Raw genomic sequence first — 24214 nt, 5'->3', positions numbered from 1 at the left:
GTTTTTTTCCAAAATATTTGTGACTTAGGACATTTCCCAAAATAAATGATTAGCCTAATAGTCTAAGGGGAAATTTTACTTTTACTTTTAATTTTTCTTTTATGTTCACCTTAAAACGCTGTACCACAAGTGATTTGACTGGGTAAAGTCTGTTCTGAACATTTCCGCTTTGTAATGAAACGTAAATTATGAAATATTTTAATAGCAGCGATTTTACAAATAGATATAATTCCTTACAAATTATTTTAGTGCGTAGAATTTTAATTAAAATGCGATAACTTTTCAACCAAGTGATGTAAATGAATTCGAATGCAATCATATTGGTTCTCTACTATGTTTTTATGAGCTCAATCATGGCAACAACAAACTGAACATGGACACGTTGCTTTTATTTAATCATAAAGCATGTGATTGCCACTGGCGATGTCACAGACCACGTGATGACGTAAAACGTTTTGCAAACCATTTTCTTTTCAACGAACCGTTCCAAAGAACCGATTCGGGTCGGACTCCACATCCCTACACTGCATTACACGTCTTTACATTGGGGTAAACCGAAGAGTAGCTCACGGAGACTGTAAAGGGGGCGTATGTTTAGGCTACGTCAGCGCTGCCAGCGTGGAGCGGCATGACACCAGGAAGTAACACAATTCAATTGACTATACAAATATCGAAGAGAGAGGCCACTCGAGGTGGATATTCTGTGCTTTTTTAAATCGTTTCCCTAAAATACACAGTACGCGACGACGCACGGGGACACGGAGAGTCCCTGCGACTGTGTTTTCAACGCTGCATGGATAAGCTGCCCGTGAAGGTAATGTAGAACAGCGCGTATCATTCCCTGAAGGACTCGCTCATTTGATTAAAGTGCAGGAAGCTTATTCACTGTCATTGCCATAGGGAGGTTGATGCGGAGCTATACCGGATTCATTAGAAGCCACAGTCGTGTTTTTGCTGTTAGTGCGTAAGGCTTGATAAACGCTGTGTTCTTTAAGGGTGACAGTGCCGGTGAAAATTGAAGCTTTAAGTGATGTTGGTCTACAAACCACTTTCATGTGCAAAGTTTGATGTAAAAAACAATTGTGTTGCTAAATAAAGTGCTGTGTTCCTCGTCTGGAGTCAAGGTGGACGTACCAGAGTGCTAGTGTATTGTATTGAAATGAGCCTTGTCATCCGACAGGTTTTCGTTTTTAACACACCCCACATCCTGAATATCAGGAATTATAAGTGTAGAATTGATAAAGCAAGAAGTAAACAGCACTGCCGGCTTGTTTTACACAAGTTGGCGCAATTTACAAGTAGAACAACGTTTGTCAAGTGTGCTATTATTTATTTTGTGGTTAAATGTATTATAATGTTAAAAACGCACTGTTATAAGGCCTAAATGTTTCCTCCTCTCTCGTAGTCAGTGAAAGTGCCCTACAGGTGAAATATGATGAGTTTTGTTAAAGCCTGAGGAATCATTTTATTTGATGTGACAAGAAATGTGATATACAGGCATTGTCATCAATTTCGTTAGTTCTTCAGAGTTATGCCCTTCAAGCATAACCATATGTATTTTACTTTGTAATTGTAGATGATGGACCCTACACTTGCTGAGATGGGAAACCATCTCTCTGATGCCATGAAGATTTTGGAAAGCGGAAAACTGTGAGACTTCACCTTTCATATTACAGTGTTTTCAGTAATTGCATTTAAAATGCCAGTACAACAGTATAGTTTCACATATGCAACCCTGGACCACAAAACCAGTCATGAGGGTCTATTTTTTAAAATTGATTTATACATAATCTGAAATTTAATAAGCTTTCCATTGATGTATGGTTTGTTAGGATAGGGCAATATTTAGCTGAGATACAACTGTTATCTAAAATATGATCTAAATATTCAGAAAATCACATTTAAATTTGTCCAAATTAAGTTCTTAGCAATGCATATTACTAATCAAAAATTAAGTTATTATTAAGATATATTTACAGTAGGACATTTACAAAATATCTTCATTGAACACGATCTTAACTTAATATCCTAATGATTGTTGGCATAAAAGAAAAATAGATCATTTTGACCTATACAATGTATTGTTGGCTATTGCTACAAATATACCTGTGCTACTTAAGCCTGGTTTTGTGGTCCAGGGTCACATATAACTAATATAACATTGTGTGGATGTATTCAGGGAATCTGAACAAGGCAAAGAAAGAAGAAAGTTGAGCTGGAAAGACATTCCAGGACCCTTGCAAGGAGAGTGAGTGACTTTAACACTGTAAATCACGGTTTACATTTACACCGTTTCTTGTCTTGCCCTGTGCTTATTTCTAAGGCATTTCATGGGGTTTAAAAGCAGAGCATATTAGCTATAAAAACCTTCAAAGCCTTTCTTATCCTTTTCCTTTTTCCATTTTTTTCCGACAGTGGACAGGATGTTGTCAGCATACTCCAGCTCGTCCAGAACCTGATGCATGGAGATGATGATAAGCAGGGTCACCGGTAGGTCACAGCATTGTAGAGCTGCTCAGTTTGTCATCCTAAAGCTAAAAAAAAATCCCTGAGAATTTTGAACAGGTTTATAATAATAAAAGGTATTAATACTTTTATTCAGCAGGGTCAAGGATGAATTAAATTGATCAAGAGTGATTTATAATGTTACAAAAAAATTCTGAAGAGAAGTATCACAGTTTGCACAAAAAGCTTGTTTTCAACATTGATAATGTTAAGAAATATTTCTTAAGCAGCAAATCAGCATATTGGAATGATTTCTGAAGGATCATGTGACACTGAAGACTTAAGTAACAATGTTGAAAATTCAGCTTTGACGTGACAGAAATAAATTACATATTTAAAACACATTCAAATGCAAAACTATTTTTTTAATTTGTAACAATATATTTCACAATACTACTGTTTTTAAATTTTTTAATCAAATAAATGCAGACCTGGTAAGCATAAGAGAGTTCTTTCAAGAACATGTTACAAAAAAGTCAGACCCTAACTTTTAAATGGTTGTGTAAGTCAAGTCAAGTCAAGTCACCTTTATTTATAAAGCGCTTGTAACAATACAGATTGTGTCAAAGCAACTGCACAGTATTTAAATACAACAATAGTGTGTAAGTAACGCATTATTAAGTAAGTTAAATCTGTGGTATGTATTACTTGTAGAACAAAACGGAAAAGTCTCCTAAATGAAAGTCTCTTTGAGTAACGTGGTAGGCCTTATTTTACTGATTAACCAAACCTATGGTGAATTATTCTTTGGGATTGGTCTACAAATTGACGTCAAGACAGAATAGCTCTGTTATATTGCTCTGAGAGTGTTTGTAAACCCCTTTGCGTGTGTCATAAAACTCTGAACGTCTGTTTAGCAGGATGCAGTATGTTGGAGAGCAGGGACACATGGCTCTATTGGGACACAGTCTGGCTGCATATATTTCTGTCCTGGAACGAGAAAGATTGAGAAAGCTGACCACCCGCATCCTGTCGGATACCACTCTCTGGCTCTGCAGGCTTTTCAGGTACGTTCAAGTTTTCTCTGATTCCTATCGGTGGTTTCGGGGGTATTCTCTACTCCCTGTCACACAAACACTTGAATGTGATTTAAAGTTATTTATAGAGATGTGTGATAGAGCATTAATAATAGGCTGCACCTTTGGTTCACCTCAGCAAATTTTATTGGCAGCGTTTTCACTTGAAAAGCTTAGGCGGCAAAACATTGAGCTTTTCATTCGAACAATGACAGATTTATTGCTGAATAAGAGTGGACAAGGGGAATCTTTGACTCAGTCTGATGCACTGATTTTACACTTTGTGGCTGATACCAATAAGCAAATACAGTCAGGTCCATATATATTTGGACACTGACACACTTTTCATAATTTCGGCTCTGTATGCCACTAGAATAGTTTTAAAAATGATACAATCAAGATGAAATTGAAGTGCAGACTTTAAGCTTTAATTCAAGGGGCTGAACAAAAATATAACATAAATGCTAAGGAATTACAACCATTTTTATACACAGACCCCCCATTTTCAGGGGCTCATAAGTAATTGGACAAATAAATATAATCTTAAATAAAATGTTCATTTTTAATGTTTTGTTGAGAATCCTTTGCAGGCAATGACTGTCTTAAGTCTGGAACTCATGGACATCACCATAGACCAGTGTTGTTTTCGTCAACGATGACGATGACGAAATCATTTCGTTGACGCAACTTTTTTTCATGACGATAACGAGACGATGACGAGATAAAAATGGCTCGTTGATGACTAAAACATGACGAGACGTGTGTGAGTTTTCGTTGACGAGACGAGAATAGACGAAAATGTTAGTGGGTGGTCCGTCAGACGTTTAAAATGCACGACATTTCTGCTTATTGTGCATGCCAATTAAAACCTAAGAAGTATCTGCCGCTATGGCAAGCCGTTTTAGCATTAAATACTCTTTGCCATACTAGTAGGCTATGGCAAGCCGTTTTAGCATTCTATTCTTGTTTGGTTACGCCCACCACCTGGCGTGCAGCACACAACGTGCTCAACACGTCACATTGTTGTCACTCAGACAGACAGACGATTAACCATGATGGCGGCAGTTTGCACATTATTTCAAATATATGTCTTATGTCTAAAACCATTCCTTCATTATTGTAATTATTGGTGAAAATAGTCGATCCGGAAGCTCACATTGTGTTGAACTATAGATCTGCTATTTTCACAACTTATAAGTGACACTACTACTACTGACCTACATTAATTTGTTAAAAGACTACTTTTCACCTAGCCTAGAATCTAGACGCGCCCCTAGCGGCAGCAAATTACATTTGCTTCCAAGGTCAGTCTAGTTACTCTCAATTCACTTAAATTTCCGAAAAATCCAAGATGTACCGGGCCAATCACGAGTCGGTGGGCGGGCTTAACATGATGACGACTGACCTGCGACCATAAGTTCCGTCAGACATGAATTCCTGGTTCCGTGAATTAAGCGTGGAAAACTGAACAGTATTTATATAATTTTTTACTTTTGATACACAGCCACGTCCATGTGTCCTGAGCAGGAGCTCGTTACATCTGAACGCGCTGTGGTGTAGAATACGCAAACACCGGAAGCGATCTGTGGCGTGTATACGACACTTATTGTTCACACAGTGCACAGAGATTGTGGATATAGCGGCTATTCAAAATGGTAATTACTTGCGCTTGTCCTGGTTGTTCAAACCCATTTAAAGCTGAAAAAGATTACGTTTGCTTGCGCAAACTCATCCTGGACTTTTTTTTTCTTTTTTTACATATTTCCCCTTTCGGTGTTTGCGTATACTACATCAAAGCGCGTTCACATGTGACGAGTCGAATCATAGATATGCTAAACTCGTGCTCATGACAGATGGACGTGGGTGTGTATCAAAGGTAAAAAGAAAATTATATAAATACTGTTCATTTTCTTGCAAAAACCGATCGTTTCGTGTCTTAGGACATCAATGTATCGTCACGAGCCGCAGGGTGTAATTTGGATTTGTCTGTGCATGTTTTTGTTTACTTTTAAAGGTTTAGTGCCCATCTATGTCTATTATTTAGCTGACAGACTGCACAGTGCACTGATTTTTGTTAAAAATCTTCGTCGCTCTGACTACGTCACCTGACCGACTACGTCTCTGATTGGAGAGGAGTTTGAAAGACAACCGTTTATCCCACCCCTCCGGTTGAGCCCTGTCTATGGAGAGTGCCCAGACCCTACATTTATGTGGGTCTGGCTTGCCAGGCTACTTTTCACCCTTTTTTTGACTAAAACTAGACTAAAACCTTTATGACTTTTCGTCGACTAAAATTGGACTAAAACTATCACATATAGAAGTGACTAAAATGTGACTAAAACTAATAAGCATTTTAGTCCATAAGACTAAGACTAAATCTAAGATGGTTGTCAAAAACAACACTGCCATAGACTGGGTTTCCTCCTTTGTAGTGCTTTGCAAGGCCTTTACTGCAGCTGACTTCAGTTGTTGTTGGTTTGTGGGTCTTTCTGCCTTTAGTTTTGTCTTCAGCAAGTGAAATGCATGTTCAGTCAATTTGAAATCAGAAGATTGACTTGGCCATTGCAGAATATTACACTTTTTTACCTTTAAAAACTCATGGGTTGCTTTTGCTGTATGTTTTAGGTAGGGCTGTAACGATACGCGATATGAAACCGAAATCGCGACACTCAGATCCACGATCCTGTGTCGCGGTGTAATAAGGGAGAATCGCGACACACCCCGTGACTACCTTTCCAATCATGTGACGCCTGCCTGCAAAAGTTGAGCTAGTTGAAGAAGAACGCGAGGAAACATGGCAACCAACCCAGAGATTGCGGACCCTCCCTCCTCATTTAAGTCAGCAGTATGGCAACATTTCGGAGCTGTGTGATCCATAAAATACGGAGAAAGGCTATTAATAAAGAAAAAAAATCCAGAAAATGCGTGTAGTACAGCCTGCGCAGTAAAAATACAATTATGTGTAAAATGTCATAGTAAACTGTGTCTGATATGAAAACCACGCTAGTCATTGTCCCATAAAATGACAAATAGCAAATAACACATAGTATTTTCATTACGTTTCATTTATTTTGTTTTTGTAAAGTAAAATGAGACCTTGTTGTTTGCAATACGTTTACCCCGAGACCGCGTCGCGAACACCAGCTCGACCGCAAAACACTTTCACTATGAGAGAAAGCAGCAGCCGCGCAGAGAATCCACCGCTTGACACGTCCCATGTGAAAGGGCTTTTAAACGGTCTTCAGACTGAGTGCGAACACAGGCACGGGACCGTTTGAGAGCAGGGTCAGTGTGTACCGGATTGAGTCCAAAGAGCAAATCCTGTGCATGTCACCCGCACTGCACCTGACAGATAAATATTATTCCGCCGTTACGTCAGTTATAGCGGTTTACCCGTCGGGTAGGACTCTGTTTCACACACACATAGAATCTTGCATCGCTAGCAGGTTTAAACAATTTGACATCTTGACAATTTTATCACTATCATGTTAAATTAAAAAAAAATTCAGTGACAGACAGACCTTATCAGTTGTTAATTTTAACACAGAAGGTTTTTATTAAACCTTAAAATGTGACCTTGTATGTAAAACTAAGAAAGCTATTGAAATTTATTTTTTTTAAATAAATCTGTTGTTTGATTTTCAGTTTCATGTTTTAATTTTTGTTCAAAATATCGTGATACATATCGTATCGTGAACCCAATATCGGGATACGTACTGTTTCGTGACCTAGGCATATCGTTACACCCCTAGTTTTAGGTCATCGTCCATTTGTACTATGAAGAGCCGCCCAAACAACTTTATTTTATTATTTAACTGAATCTGGGCAGACAGTATATCCCTATACACTTCAGAATTCTTCCGGCTGCTCCTGTCTTCTGTCACATCATCACTAAACACCGGTAACCCAGTGCCACTGGAAGCCATGCATGCTCATGCCATTACACTGCTCCACCATGTTCACAGATGATGTTGTAGGCTTTGGATCATGAGCTGTTCCAAGCCTTCTCCATACTTTTTTCTTCCCGTCATTCTGGTACACATTGATTTTAATTTCAGCAGTCCAAAAAATGCTTTTCCAGAAGCGGTCTGGCTTTTTTAAATGTTTTTTGACAAAGTCTAATCTGGCCTTGTTTGCACCTTGTGGTAAACCCTCTCTATTTTGCTCTGGTGAAGTCTTCTCTTGATTGTAGACTTGACAGTGACATGTCAACCTCCTGGAGAGTATTCTTCACTTGGCTGGATGTTGTAAAATGTTTTATTACCATGGAGAGGATCATCCAATCATCCACCATACTGTCGTCTTTTGTGAACATCCAGGCCTCTTTATGTTGCTGAGCTCACCAGTGTGTTCTTTTTCTTCTCAGAATTCACCAAACTGTTGATTTGGCCACTCCTAATGTTCCTGCTATCTCTCTGATGCATTTCTTTTGTTTTTGAAGCCTAACAATTGTCTGTTTTACTTGCATGCAGAGCTCCTCTGACTGCATGATGGGTTCAGAGCAACAGCTTCCAAATACAAATGGCACACTTAGAATCAGCTCCAAATCTTTTACCTGGTTAATTGATGTAGAAAAGTGAAGGAATAGCCCACAACTGTCCATGAAACAGCTTTTGAGTCAACTGTCCAATTACTTATGGTCCCTTGAAAAAGGGAGGAGGTACATATTAAAGAGCTGTAATTCCTTAACCTTTCTACCAATTTGATCAGTGTCCAAATACATATGGACCTGACTGTAATTATTACTGATAAATGGCCAAAATTAAAGGGATAGTTCACCCAAAAATGAAAATTCTGTCACTAATTACTTACCCTCATGTTGTCCCAAACCCGTAAGACCTTCATTTATCTTTGTAAAACTTTTTTTTTATTTTTTGATGAAATCCGAGAGCTTTCTGACCCTGCATAGACAGAAACAGTACTACCATGTTCAAGGCCCAGAAAGGTAGTAAGGACATTGTTAAAGTAGTCCGTGTGTCATCAGTGGTTCAACCGTAATGTTATTAAGCTACGAGAATACATTTTGTACACAAAGAAAACAAAAATAAATGACTTTATTCAACAATTTCTTCTCTTCTGTGTCAATAGACATTTAGCATTATAATAAACAGAATGAAAATGGATGTCCATTTTGAGATTTGCTAATGTATGTCTTAAATTAATTATTTTTCATAGATATGAAAATGGCTCGGCATATTATCATGAAGATGACCGTGAGGGGCTGGTGAAGGTGTGTCGGCTAGTTATTAATACTTATTATGAGGACTACGCAACAGAGGGCTTTACATTGCTCAGCTCTAAACATCCTGTGATTTACCAAAGTGCTGCATGCAGACCTGGCCTGGGACAACATCTCTGCAGCCAGGTACAATGTCACCTCCACACCACACGTCAGTGCTGCAGGATCAGAAATGTTTCACATTACAACACTATATTACGAAATGTGTAGTGGATACTTCTTGCTATAATTAGACAACTTGTTTTGTGTTTACTTTTCAGCTGGGGCTGCCTCTGTCATGCCTTTGTATTGTGCCATGTAACACCATGTTTGGCTCCTTGCACCAAATGGTAGGAAGTTTTCTTTTGTTTAGATGTTTAAATTTATTTATGTTTTTAAAAAGGCTCACCAAGGCTGCATTTATTTGATCAAAAATAGAGTAAAAACAGTGGTATTCGTAAATATTATTGCAATTCAAATGGCCTATTTTAATATATATTAATGTGACAAAAATGTCAAAGCTGAATTTTAAGCAGCCGTTGCTTTAATTTTTAGTGTTACATGATCCTTCAGAAATCATTCTAATCGGCGGATTTGACAGTTTGTTTTTTATTTATTTAGAAATTGGTTTGTATGATTTACTTAAATATCACCTAAGTGTTTTTCATTTTTTAAACACTTTGAAATACAGGCTTTTACAATCATACACATTTTTCCAAATTCCATACAACCATAAGATTGCTGCATTTACTCTAGAAGAAAAAGAAAAAAGAAAAGAAAACAAAACAACACTGAACAAGAATGCTCCTCCTCTTTTAGCCAATAGTAATCTATTCAAATTGACTTTTATAATCATACTGAATACAAAATGAAACAAATTTATCAACCTATAAGGTCGGAACTGCATTGTCCACCAAGATTAGTCATCCACTTCTTGATCTGTTAAATCCAAATCTTTAATTTAATTAAAGGACTCCATATGCTAAGTGTATTTTCAAATATTTGTCTAGTATTAACATTAAACATTGAGCTAATTTGCTGCTCAAGAAACATTTTTTATTGTTATCAATGTTGAAAATAGCTGTGCTGCTTAATATTTTGGTGGAAACGGCGATACATTTTTTTGGTTCATGATTCTTTGATGAATAGAAAGTTTAAAAGAACAGCATTTATTTAAAATAGAAATCTCTATTCTATCTATCTATCTATCTATACACACACACACACACACATACATATATACATACACAGTCAAAAGTCTGGACTGGTTATATATATATTTGTAACACATTAAAAAGAAAGACAAATGGAATTGAAAATCTTTGTTCAGAAAAGTGTACATAATGAGGCAGTGTTGATACAATTAATAAAAAAAAAGTGTTGACAGGGTGTGTTTTTCACTATATTGTCTTTTTACAGGATGTTGCATTGCTTGACAAGCTCATCAGAGATGATTCTGAATCAGGGAAGGCTCCATTGCTGTTGATAGCAAATGCTGGTCAGTTTGCTATTAGACCTTATTTATTCAAGCAGTATAGTTTTTGCAGACATTTGTTGGTTGTCAGTTTTGCATGCCATCATTAAAATTCATTTCATCTCTCAGGAACGCCAGGTGCAGGTCACACAGACAAACTCGGCCGTCTGAAAGAGCTCTGCGTTCAGTACAATATGTGGCTTCATGTGGAAGGGTCGGTATAGGCTTTTACTTGATTTTCATTTATATATCTAAATAAACCGATTTGATGATTTTAGTTAATATTCATCGTAGTTTAAATTTGACTTACTGTGTCATTCTTTCAGAGTGAATTTGGCAACACTTGCTCTTGGTCAAGTCTCTTCTACTGTTATGGTATGTTGTGTTTTATTTTTTTTTGTCACACACATGCCCGCATTTGTTTCCTGTTGTAAAGTATGTGCAATTATTTTCTTCCTCTCTCCATTAGGCGGCCACCAAGTGTGATAGTATGACTTTAACTCCAGGCCCGTGGTTGGGCCTGCCAGCTGTGCCTGCTGTCACTCTTTACAGACATGAGGATCCAGCCCTGGTAAGTTGGATTGTTATTGTTAGTAACAATTATGACTTTACAGCACATCATATAGAAATGCAATCCAAAGATATAACCGTACAGTGTGCAAATACTTGATGCTGATGATTATCCTCCGTGCCGGTTGGGGGCAGTCTCTCGCAGCAGGTCTGACCTCCAGCCAACCAGTGGAGAAGCTTCGGGCTTTGCCTCTCTGGCTGTCCCTTCAGTACCTTGGGCATGATGGGATTGTACAGAGGATTAAGCATGCCTCGCAGCTAGTGAGTACCCTGCCAGCTTCATTTAGATAATCCGATGCACTGTACTTTAAACACAAGAATTACTCTGACCTTGCTGGGAATGGATCTGTTTCCCTGTAGAGTCAACAGCTGTTGGAGCATTTGAAGACACTGGCTTCAATAAAAACCTCGGTAGGTGAACTTGTCTTCATCCATTTAGCTTTATGTTGTACATCACATTTACCACAAACAAGTATGAAAATCAAAATGATTTTGAAGCTTCTGTATATCTATATTTCCTCTGTCCTGAGTTGGTGTTGCTTCCTTCATTTAAAAAAATGGATAGTTCACCCAAAAACATCCCATTTTGTTCCAAAACCATATAATTTTACACTTTTCATACTTGCTTATAATGAAAATAAATGGGAACTATAAAAAGAAGTTCCTTAAAGGTATAGTTCAACCAAAAATGAAAATTCTGTCATTAATTACTTACCCTCATGTATGCATAGACAGCAATGCAACTGACACGTTTAAGACCCAGAAAGGTAGTAAGGACATTGTTAAAATTGTCCTTGTGACATCAGTGGTTCAAACCTAATTTTATGGAACTACGAGAATACCTTTTATGTGCAAAGATAAAAAAAATAACAACTTTATTTAGCAATTTATTCTCTTCCATGTCACATAGACTATTTGACTACCCTAGACTAAAGATTTATCTTGTTGACCAATAGACCAATAGTAAGCATTAGTCGACAATTAATTGCACATTTATTAATAAACCATATAAATCATAAAAATGAGCCTTTAATTGCCTGCATAGCCTAATAAGCGCTCAAGTGAACGCAAGAAAGCTTCCCACAGCGCACCGGCAGATATAATAATTTTAAAAATAAATATAAAATAAATATAAAATTTTTTAGACTTTTTATAGATATAATAATTATGAATGTGTCAGAGAAAAACAGAAAGGAGACTGCATTAATTAATGTTTAATAATTTATTGATAAACTAAAGCCTTCTTTGTATTTGGCTTAAAGGAGAACTCCGGTGTGATATTGACCTAAAGTGTGTTGAATCATGATACCGAGTGTGAAAGTACCTTGCATATGTCATCTTGGTTTGTGTCCTGCAGTCCGCAGTCTGGGGTCAGTTAGCCGATGATAACAGCAGGTTGTCAATGAGGGTGAATAGGGCATTGAAGTAGCCATGTAAATAAATCACTGTTTTATGCCATTTACGAGGCACAAAGAAGCTCCACACTTCATTGGTAGACTTCAAGCTCAAGTTCACAATGACCAAGACGACAGAAAGCACATACTGTTTGCTGTAATTATTTTACAAAAGCGCAATGTTTTATTGTTATTCTAAGTGTAAACAAATAAATAGAGTCTTTACAGATTCTAATGATGTATTACTTTTATCTGTATGGGGAAAACTGTTTCAACTGAACTGTTACTGTTCAGCTTTCACACTCCACACAGACACTTAAATAGCACACACTGTTAAGTTGCTACTACATACACCTTTCAGATGAAAAGCCATATTTTATGTCGATGAATGATAGGTGAGCATTTGGATGTCTTGCCCAATGTACCACATAAACCAGCCGTTAACAATCTGTCCATCAAAGACTGCGTGACTTTGCCACTTCCTGTGGAATTCTTTTTTCTGCGACTAATAATATCTTGGTCAACCAAGCCTTTTCTCATCGACTAACGGTTAGTCGACTATTAGGGGGCAGCCCTAGTCCTTACTACCTCTCTGGGCCTTGAGCGCTTGGGTTTCATCAAAAATATCTTCATTTGTTTTCTGAAGATGAACAAAGGTCTTACAGGTTTAGAACGACATGAGGGTGAGTAATTAATGACAGAATTTTCATTTTGGGTGAACTATCCCTATAAAAGCTGTCGATGCAATTTGCGACTTAAGTTCCAATTTAAATATAAATATTAGAAGAAAAACTTGAACTTAAATTCATTTTTTTGGTGAACTATCCCTTTAAAATTCTAATGACATTATCACCACTGGCAGACATTTGTGCCATTTACAACCACACACAACCTGAAATTATGAATACGTAATAATATGTGGTAGATTAATGACATATTTAGAGAACTATTTCAACTTTATCTGGCAGCTTCTTGAAATTTTGTTCTTTTTTTCATATGTCAGTGGCCCACTTTCTCCTGTCAGTCAGACAATCTAGGCTAAAACCTTAAAAGCAAACACCTCTGTTCTGTGTTACCACCATTAGGATATCCTTGACAGTGAGGTGTCTCTCCTCGAGGCTTTGCGCATGGTAAAGAGCAGAGTGTTCGTCATATGTATGTTGGCGGTGTGGTTTGTGACCGTCAGCAATGTGTGCAGCTCTTAAACTGTATACATAGTGTGGTAGTGAGCATGGGTGCCTTGGTTTCAGGATGTGGTGTCTCATTCCCGGGTCCCTCCCATCTCCGGGGGCTCACTGCGGGACGTGCTGGGCTCTCTTATACTCTCTATTGTAGGTGGGACCAAACCTCTGCCTGCTTGATCCCACTCCACTCCTTCTCCCTTTCACTCGCGCTGTTTCTCCACTGTTCCCTCCCTCACCATGTCCACCCATAAGTGCTGGTGCTCAGTTTAAAGGAACACTCCACTTTTTTTGGAAATAGGGTCATTCTCCATCTCCCCCCGAGTTAATAAGTTGAGTTTTACCGTTTTGAAATCCATTCAGCCGTTCTCCTGTTCTGGCGATATCACTTTTAGCATAGCTTAGCATAGATCATTGAATCCTATTAGACCAATAGCATCACGTTCAAAAATGACCAACGAGTTTCAGTATTTATCCTATTTAAAACTTGACTCTTCTGTAGTTATATCGTGTACTAAGACCAGTGGAAATGCAAAGCTTCAATTTTCTAGGCTGATAAGATTAGGAACTTCACTCCCATTCCGGCGTAATAGTCAAGTTTGCTGCCGTAATAAGGCTGAAGCAGGAGCAGTAATACCACGCAGCACATGTGCAAATGCTAAACTAGCTGGGAACTCATTTCTGATAATACTCCGCCTGCCTCGGCCATATTACGGCAGCAAACTTCCTTGACTATTACGCCGGAATGGAAGTGTAGTTCCTAATCTTATCAGCCTAGAAACTCGCAGCTTTGCATTTCCACCGGTCTTAGTACACGATATAACTGCAGAAGAGTCACGTTTTAAATACAACAAATATGGAAACTCGTTGGTCATTTTTGAACGCGATGCTATTGGTCTCATAGGATTCAATGATCTATGCTAAGCTATGCTAAAAGTGATATCGCCAGAACAGGAGAACGGCTGAATGGATTTCAAAACGGTAAAACTCAACTTATTAACTCGGGGGGGAGTTGGAGAATGAGCCTATTTCCAAAAAAAGTGGAGTGTTCCTTTAAAGGCTTTTATTTGCGTAAAGGCCTGCGAGTGCTACAGGCATGCGCAAAAACATTTAGGAAATGTCACTTCACAGAGCTTGATGACTTGTTGGGCATCAATGCTGGACCCTGCTTTTGGAGCAATGATGCGGCATCATGGGAATTAAGCAGAATTTATTAACATGACCCTTGTGAGAGATGGAGCAAAATTAAACGGTGAAGTTCCTGTGTGTAATACTAACACTCACCTGATAAAAGTTTGTTTGTTCGAAATAAAGTTATTTTTACGATCGCTACAACTACATAGCTATAACAGGAGCCACAGTACAATGTTTATTTAATGTTTTTAAGTGATTCAAAGAGGTAGAGACACTTGATGGCTATTTTTAAGGTTTCACTTCCTTAATTTATGTCTATAGTGGTTAGACTTTAGCTCTTGAAAATGTCCATTAAAAGGATGATTCACCAAAAAATTAAAATTCTGTCATTAATTCCTCACCCTCATGTCATTCCAAACCAGTAAGACTTTCGTTCATCTTTAGAACACAAATTAAGATATTTTTGATCAAATCCGAGAGCTTTCTGACCCTGCATAGACAGTTATGCAACTCCCACGTTCAAGGCCTAGAAAGGTAGTAAGGACATTGTTAAAATTGTCTGTGTGACATCAGTGGTTTAACCGTAATTATATAAAGCTACGAAAATACATTTTGTGCGCAAAGAAAACAAAAATTACGAATTTATTCGACGATTTCTTCTCTGCATTTACAAGAGCACAATAACACATACATCACGTGAATGGTGGCGGAGACTGACACGAAAGAGAAGAAATTGTTAAATAAATTCTTCTTTTAGTTTTTTTTGCGCATAAGTATTCTTGTAGCTTCATAACATTGAACCACTGATCTCATATGGTCCTACGTTTCTGTGCTTGGAAACATTTCAGTTGCATTGCTGTCAGTGGAGGGTCAGAAAGTTCTCGGATTTAATCAAAAATGTCTTAATTTGTGTTCTGAAGATGAACGAAGGTTTTATGGGTTTGGAACAACATGAGGGTGAGTAAGTAATGACAGAATTTTCATTGTTGGGTGAACTAACCCTTAAAACATGAGGGAAGCATTGTTTGATAAGTATAATAATAGACATTTTTATCCTGTAATTTAATGACATAAGCTTTTCTTAGTTATAACAAAGGTTCCAGCATCATATAGACATTCCAGCAGCACTAATGCATGACTTTAGGTCATGTGTCATATTGTCCAGATTGACCTGTCAAACCAGTAGCTAGCAAACAAAGAGCCTCTCCATGACATTGCATCACAGCATTTAAGTACTAAAACCAATTTCACAGTAACATGGTAGTGCTCACAGCATGACATTAAAGTGAATGCTCATATTTGTGACAGGTGTTTTGAGACCCCGTCCCCACCCTCTGTGTCTCTCTGATGTTTGTAGGTGGAGGATGAACTGAATTCTCCTGTGGTGGTGTTCAGGTTTTCACAAGACAACAGCGCTCGTAAGTTTCCCTACCTTGGTTGTATCTCTGTGTATATACACCGTTCAAAAGTTTTGGGCCATTTTTAGTAAAGACATTTCTAATGTTACAAATGACTTCAAATAAATACTATTTGTTTTTAACTTTCTATTCATCAAAGAAGTCTGAAAAAAGACATTAACTAAAACTTTCATTTTCAGCCTCAAGTGGCGGCTCAGTAGAAGGATATTACGCAGGGGAAAGAGATATTCTTGATGCCCTTAACAGATGGGTAAATGCTTCTCTTACTTGCAATGTATTATGAAAAATAAAAAGGCTGAATTGTGAGCATTAGTGTTGGGAAGTTGGGTGTTGCTTTTGAAATGTAATAGGTTACAGAGTAACCTGTCTAATACAAGTTAATAAGTAAGTAGTGTAACTATTTCAATTACTTTATTAAAGTAATGTAACTGATTACATTTGATTACTTTTCAAAGTTTCTAACAAGTGTTTTCAACTGTTAATCAGTTATTCAACTCTCAGACAGGTTGTAGCCTTAAGCTTTCAGTGGAAAAGTGGATGCATGCTATTGGCAGAAGTAGTGCATTGCAAATTAAAATTAGCATAATTTTTACTTAAAGGAGAAGTTCACTTCCAGAACAAAAATGTACAGATAATTTACTCACCCTCTTGTTAACCAAGATGTTCATGTCTTTCTTTCTTCAGTCGTAAAGAAATTGTTTTATGAGGGAAACAGAAATTTTCTCAATATAGTGGACTTAAATGGCACTCGTGAGTTTGAACTTCCAAAAAGTTTCAGTGCAGCTTCAAAAGGCTCTAAGTGAGGAAAAAGGCAGAGGAAGAAGGGTCTTATCTAGTGAAAGGGTCTTATCGGTTATTATGTACGAAAAATTGACAATTTATATACTTTTTAACTTCAAATGCTCATCTTGTTTAGCTCTGTGTGTACTATTTTGTGTGTGTATTCTGGTTCAAGACAGTTAGGGTAGGTCGAAAAACTCCCATCTCATTTTCTCCTCCAACTTCAAAATAAGGACGATTTTTTCCTTATTGATGAGTTTTTCAACATATCGAAACTGTCTTCAACCGGAGCGCACAGAGTACGCATGCGCATCGCAGAGCTAGACAAGACAAGCATTTGAGGTTAAAAAGTATATTAATTGTCTATTTTTTTTTAAGAAAATAACCGATCGTTTCGCTAGATGAGACCCTTCTTCCTTGGCTTGGATTGTTTAGAGCCCTTCGAAGCTGCATTTAAACTGCATTTTGGAAGTTCAAACTCATAGGCACATAGACGTCCACTATATGGAGAGAAATCCTGAAATGTTTTCCTCAAAAAACATTTCTTTACGACTGAAGAAAGAAAGACATGAACATCTTGGATGAAAACGGGGTGAGTAAATTATCTGTAAATTTTTGTTCTGAAAGTGAACTTATCCTTTAAAGAACTTTAAAAGGCAGGAGGCATCGAGCACATCAAAAACAGGCAAAGCAACAAATTAGTATTATTCAACATATTCTATATTTTTACAGAAAATATTCAGATGCAATCCTCTTTGTAATTGTTAACAATTTTATAAGAAACTGTAATGTAATTTAACACAGTTTTCCTCAGTAACTTAATTGTGTAACGCTGTTACATGAAACTAGTTATATGCCAAGATGCATTTCTTATAAATTAGTGACCTAACTGCTTTGATCTGATGTGACAGTTGGGAGAGCAGTTGGCGCAGCAGGTTCCTCTAAGTGGTGTGGATGTGGTTGAGCTGGAAGATGAGGGCACATGTGTTTGTTTCAGCCCCCTCATGACCGCTGCAGGTAAGACAATTGGGAGATAATTAAAAACCTGGAATGCTAACACAATTTTCAGGCCCAAGCCATACTGACTTAAGAACTGGAGATATACAGGGTGGAGCTAATTATGAAATGATAATTATAAGAAATTATGGGTTAGGTGCAAGCTCAAAAAAAATGTGTAAGTCTTTATTAAATAGGCTCAAGGAAATTGGCTAGATATATTTCTGACATTTTTGCTTAAATATATAATATAATAAAAATATAATATATAATTAAGCAATAAGGTACGAGAGTAAATCACGGCTTCGCGTCGTGCCTAACAACGCCCTTCAGCCGTGATTTATTCATGATACAGCATGGCCTCAAGTACCTTATTGCTTTTATAAAACGGTTACCACACAATAAAAATATTAAAATCAAAAATATATATTTCTATATATTAAGTTGTACGTTTTCATAAAGTAAAATCATTAACTGCCTTCCGCTGTAAAAGTAGTCCCTAACTGCTGCAGCTGTGTTTACGTTGCTAAGGGTGGTTGCTAAGGGGGTTCAATGATACACAAAACCGTTGAGTGAAGCGGTCATAGCAGTGCCGTATCATGAATACGACACAGCTGCTGACCAATCAGAACTGAGGAATGGAACTAACCGTTTTATAATACAAGAATAATACATACTGTAAAATAATCTTCATTTAGTATTATTTTACTAAATATATTATTTAAGAAACATATTTCAGCAAAAATAGGGGCTAAGGTCTGAACCGCAAAGACATAAAAGGCTAGATTTACTAATCAGGGCAAAATAGCATTAGAGTGCAATTCCATAAAAGCACTGATGGGAGGAGAAAACTCTGTGTGATTTACTGACAGTGCTCACATTAAAGAACACAGATGCAGTCAGATCAATTCTTTAAGCAGCAGCACAAATTACTTTAAGACATGCTTTTTTTGGGCGTTAAATAATGGCGCAAATACCAGTAATTTGACGAGCGCAAACATTAATAAATCATGTTTTGTGATTAATTTTAATACTCTCGTCCCATAAATATTGCGTCTGAAAGGGAACCTCTTACAAATGCATATTCAATAAGGTCAGACGCAAACATAACTGTCCATGCCTTTTCAGCGCTGGCGCAAGCTGTTAGTAAATCTGGCCCAAAGTGCGCAGAGATATAAAAGTGTCAGTAATTTTATGACTTGTCGATTGTTTTGCAGTCATTAGACCCAATTCATGTTAACATGTTCATGCTAACAGTGCTGATATATATGTGTAGCTCTTGGCACTCAGGAGAATGATGTGGCTGCACTGGTGGAGAAGCTGGGAGAGATGATTCCAGTGCTGTGTTGCACCCTACGCTTCAGACAGGACTTCAAGGATGAGGTGCTACAGCAGGCTTCACTCTCATATATTGAGGACCAGAGCTGGCCCGGTCTTGGAGGTGTGAGGTGAGACTCTGGCATCAAACCTGCATCAGTTTACAGCACATTTTACATTAAATTCATGCATTTGAGGTATACATTTAGTCAGTTTTGTGCTCTTTGGAAATCAAAAACGCTGAGCTATAAGAACAAGCTACAGGATACAGTGACCCTAACTTTCCTTGTTGTAGATTTTCACAGTGCTTAACATGTTCTTTTGTTTGTTGTTTGTTTCTTATCAGGTATGAGCCCAGAACCACAGACCTGGAGGAAGACAAGAGACAACACTGGGTGGAGAAGATCAATAATGATTTGCTGAAGAAGCTGATGGAGCTGGATACTGACCTGTATTTCTCTAACGGTAAGTTCCTGATGGTCTTATGATTGACAGTTGTAGAATTGCTGTAATTCACATGAACTCAGTGACCTCCAAACTTCTGTCTTGTGTGCAGGTCCTGAGTTTTGTGAGGAGAAAAATTGCATATTCATTGGAATGGCAACAGAAGATCTGGATGTGGCAGAGTTGGTTGAAACTATAGTGTCTTTTGGAAGAGACATTGAGGAAAGTGGAAAGGTTTGCATTGGTTTTTGTTTTGGACAGGTGTTTAATAATTAAAATAGACGATGAAAATCAGATACATAAGATGTAATGCATCTGTTTGTGTTTGTGGCTAGTTGTTTGAGAACATGACGGAGGTAGTGAGAAAAGGCATTCAGGAAGCTGAGCTGCAGCTTCAGAAAGCAAATGAGGAGAAACTTATTGAGGAGGTAAGTGCATATGTCTAGGTGGACATTGGGGTCCAAAAGTTTTAGTTTTTCTTTCAATTGATTTCTAGGTCAAATAAGTAAATATGTGACGTTGATCAAGTGACTCGTGTGGTTCACTAATGCTGGTTATATAATTTTAAAAGGATAGTTCACCCAAAAATGAAAATGATGTCCTTAATTAATCGCCCTCATGTTGTTCCAAACCCATAAGACCTTTGTTCATCTTCAGAATATGAATTAAGATATTTTTGATGAAATCCGAGAGCTTTCTGACCCTGCATAGACAGCAATGCAACTGAAACATTTTATGGCCCAGAAAGGTAGTAAGGACATTGATAAAATAGTCTATGTGGCATCAGTGGTTCAACCCTAATGTTATGAAGCTATGAGAATACATTTTGTGTGAAAAGAAATCAAAAATTCAACCATTTTCTTCTCTTCTGTGTCAGTCTTCGACACGCATTGAAGAGAGTACCACAATGTAGAACGTCCCATCTCCATCGAGAGAGGAAATTGTTGAATAAAGTCATTATTTTTGTTTTCTTTGTGACAAAAGGTATTCTTGTAACTTCCTAACACTATGGTTGAACCAATTTACATGGACTATTTTATCGATATCCTTACTACCTTTCTGGGACTTGAATGTGTCAGTTGTGTTGCTATCACTGATCTATAATAGAGAACTGGATTGCTCATGACGTCATAAAAGTGAAGCCACCGCGCCGCCATATTAGTATTCCCTATATTCGCATACATTCTATTGAATGAATAGGAAATTATAAGATTTTATTGAGAAAACATCGCATAACAAGTCAACGTTTCTATATCTGAAGTCTCACTGTACATTTTCACAATGCAAACGTCCTAAGCATGTAAACGGTTATTTGTTTAATGTTGGGAATTCCCTCTGCTTATTAAAAATGTACGTTCATATAGCCTACATTACAGTCACGTAACGTTACATCAGATAAACATAAACATCGGACGATCTTAGTACAGTTATTCACGGTTTATGTCATTTTGTTGTTTATATTCGTACAGTAGACTAACTGCACGTTTCAACAATACTTAACAGTATTCATTTATTTAAGCTGGTAATGATTTGTTCGTTAAATTAATAATTAATTCAACGTACACAGCATTTTACTCAGATGGAAACGGTAATGTTAGTAAATTATTACAGAATTTGCTGATCTGAAGAGTCTGAAATAGTTGTTGCTCAATCATGCACATTAAAAATACACACCATGACTCGGAGAATACACCGCTGACTACAAATGGTACGGACTTAAAGACATAAGCTTTATTTCAAAGATTTGAATTTTAATACAACGAGCAATATAGTAACAGAGACTTGTATTGTATTATTTACTGTATAATCGAATCAATTTCAGATACGAATACCAGGTATATGGTTATGTTTATTATTTTCTGCATAATTTGGTACATAAAGAAATATATTTTGTGTTGGATCAGTTACCTGTTTCAGCAAGTGCGCAGCTGACACACCCACCTAAACGATTAGGATTATCCAGCCCGAAAAGACCATAAACATTCCAGAAAACATCTTAAGTAAAAATTAATTTGCATACACATATCCTAAAAACTAATCCTGTGTGAAAGATGCGCTTCAAATCGGGTGATTTTAGGTCAGCAATTTACATGTGACTCAATGGCGCTCTCTGCAGGTAGGGAATAGTAAGATGGCGGATCGAACACTTCCGGTGGCTTCACTGCCTAACGGCAGTTTAGAACGCAATGAGCAATCCAGTCATTATATAGATCAGTGGTTGCTATCTATGCAGAGTCAGAAAGCTCTCGAATTTTTATTAAAAATATTTTTTGTGTTCTGAAGATGAACGAAGGTCATACGAGTTGAACAACATGAGGGTGAGTAATTTTTGGGTGAACTGTCCCTTTAATAAATTAATAATATGTTGATAAACTCATTAAAATATATATATATTTCTCACATTATCAAAGTTTATTCGTTTTCATTTAGAAAATAGGTATAATATACAGGATGACAAGAACTCATACTTAAAATAGTTAAACTGTGTCAAAACAAATTCGTCTTTGTCAGTCAGATAACTTTGATAAAAAGCTATGTAATGGATTACAATCAACCAAAAATTCAGACAACTGTATGACAATATTTACACAACTATCAATACTTTGTTGGCCAATTACCAGGGATTGCTTAATTTTGTTCAGTCTGTGGTGTAAAAAGGTCACATTAGCAATTAAAGAACAAACACGTAAGCAAAACATGGTCAGGTTAAAGTGTCTAAATTTTGGTAACACAATTTTTATCAGGTAGTTCACTATATGAAGAATTTTTGGGTATAATATGTCACAGTTTACATCATTTTGCTGTCCTCACTTACATAAATCAATTATAGAGTCCTGCACCCGTTAGAAAAACAATAAAAAAAATTATATCTGGTGTCTGAATAATTTTTGTTTTGACCATGTATATATATTCACTTGTAATTCATTTTACAGGGCGTACTTCGACAGATTCCACTGGTGGGTTCTGTGCTTAACTGGTTCTCCCCAGTTCAGGCCTCTGTCAAAGGAAGAACTTTCAACCTAGCTGAAGGTATAGATGTTTTAAAAAAGCTAAAAATTTAAAGTATGAATCAAACTTTGGTTTAACTGCAGTTTTCAGGTTTTTATAGCATCTATTTTTCCTCCATAGGTTGTCTGGACAGCACCGAGCCTGTGTATTCTATAAAAGCCCAGATGATTAAAGACGCTTCCCTCGATTCCCCCAAGTCCGCCACCAAACGGTTTCCAGGTAACTGTAACATCTTGATCTAAGATCAGTGTGACCCTAATTACATTGTGTCCACAAAATGGACTTTTCATTGATGTTTACAGAATAATTAATCATACCTTGTGATTCACAGGCCAAAAACTCTTCCGGCGACACGGAGCGGGATCAGACTCTGTCAGTGATACCAGCTCTGTCAGCCACCTCGAAGACTCATTCAGGGAAACGGCACACGTGCAGGCCAGCGATGCGGATGAGGCAGAGGTCCCCGAGGAGCGTCGTGTGCACATAGTGGAGGAAACGGTTTTGTCAGACCAGCGTGTACCGGAGGGAGAAGAGACAGAGAGTGTAGACACACTTAGATAAGACCACTCCACAGGTTGGCTCTGTATTAACGGTGGAATATGCGTCTATGACCTTGATGCCTTGAGCAAACCTCTCGAAATTAAGGAAAGAAGCAGCTTTAAACGCAAATAACAAAACACTGGAATTTCATGAAAATAATGTCCGAATATACGTCCCTTTTGCTTAGTTATTAAATAATCAATTGCACATTTTTGAAGATTTGGTTAATAATATGGTGTCTCCTCACAGTTCTTTATGTGCACTGCCAGTATATCCTTCCATAATGGGTGACGTAGTTGTTACGATTTGGTTTTGGACGCTTAATCCTAGTCATCTACAGGCCTGTCTAACAGGTTTTTCTGACCCATTTACACAACGAAAGGGCTATTGTGGCCTTACCGTCATGTATGTTCTTGTTAAAATGTCTTGTTTGCCAAAAGCTGGTCTTGCTTTATTTACTCTCCATAGGCAGGCGTATAAGAAGGAAGACTCATGCAGCTGTTTCTAATCAAATGATAGCCTTATTGCACTTTTATGTACAGAATGTCACACTGTAATCAGAGCAGCAGAATATTTATTTATTCTATAAATAATTCTCTTGGAAGACATTAGGCTATTTAGAGATCAGTAACATTTGCTATATGTCTAAAACAAGTTCCATCCAGCCCTTTTGGCTTTACCAATAGTGAAATGATTATTATACTGTTCTCACTGTGAAGAATGTTTCAGAGATGTCTCTTTGAGTAATTGTTACATTTTTTTTTTGGATGTGTATGAAGGCTAAATATAATATACTTAAATGAAGATCCTTATTTGTTGTTTACACCAATGTTAATTGTTTTAGCACACACACAAAAAAAGCTTTGCTACTGGGGAAATGATGTAGTTTCATTTAGCGTATGAATATTGTCTCAATTATTAAGTAAATTCACTACAGCTTGAATGACACATCCATCCATTTTTGGGGCATTAAAAGTGCTCTTTTCATTACTGTGCTTCCTTACTGAATAGTGTAATTGTAGATCTGCTCATCTTTTTCAAAATGATTCCGTCTTAACTGGTGCAATAAATCATTGGGATTTTTTTCTTTGGGGGAGATAAGTGCTGACTTGAAATATTGTGTGAAAAGTAAGAATAAGGAGTGTTTTTTATAATTACAACTTTATTTTACAATGAGCAGTTATGTAAATGAAAATAAAGAAAATGGTACTAAAACAA

The 24214-nt window shown here is 37.2% G+C and overlaps 1 protein-coding gene across 4 annotated transcripts; it reads left to right on the top strand.

Moving 5' to 3' along the window:
• Positions 1-495: 495 nt before the first annotated feature.
• Positions 496-24214, top strand: pdxdc1 (pyridoxal-dependent decarboxylase domain containing 1). Of its 4 annotated transcripts, none has more exons than XM_073839295.1 (24): positions 496-814; positions 1577-1650; positions 2180-2248; positions 2416-2490; positions 3366-3512; positions 8697-8886; positions 9021-9089; positions 10159-10237; positions 10343-10427; positions 10540-10588; positions 10683-10784; positions 10919-11044; positions 11144-11194; positions 13428-13508; positions 15850-15910; positions 16090-16160; positions 17602-17707; positions 18963-19134; positions 19350-19468; positions 19560-19681; positions 19783-19875; positions 22381-22477; positions 22577-22675; positions 22788-24214. In XM_073839295.1, exons 1-24 carry the CDS (start codon positions 794-796, stop codon positions 23015-23017), a joined length of 2388 nt encoding a protein of 795 aa, XP_073695396.1. In that variant the 5' UTR covers positions 496-793; the 3' UTR covers positions 23018-24214. The 4 variants fall into 4 exon arrangements, with proteins under 4 accessions (XP_073695396.1, XP_073695392.1, XP_073695407.1 ...); XM_073839291.1 differs by having other exon boundaries at positions 3363-3512; XM_073839306.1 differs by lacking the exon at positions 13428-13508.

The sequence above is a fragment of the Garra rufa genome, chromosome 1 (genome assembly GCF_049309525.1).
Source record: "Garra rufa chromosome 1, GarRuf1.0, whole genome shotgun sequence".
Lineage (NCBI taxonomy): Eukaryota > Metazoa > Chordata > Actinopteri > Cypriniformes > Cyprinidae > Garra > Garra rufa.
This window is presented reverse-complemented; position numbering and strand designations above follow the sequence as displayed.

Bases quoted from the DNA above. Each gene is read 5' to 3' on its own strand.
- pdxdc1 (XM_073839291.1), top strand. From the start codon at position 794: ATGGATAAGCTGCCCGTGAAG. The intron at 19,135-19,349 runs GTGAGACTCTGG...GTTTCTTATCAG, and splicing joins CCCGGTCTTGGAGGTGTGAG to GTATGAGCCCAGAACCACAG. The intron at 19,469-19,559 runs GTAAGTTCCTGA...TCTTGTGTGCAG, and splicing joins TGACCTGTATTTCTCTAACG to GTCCTGAGTTTTGTGAGGAG.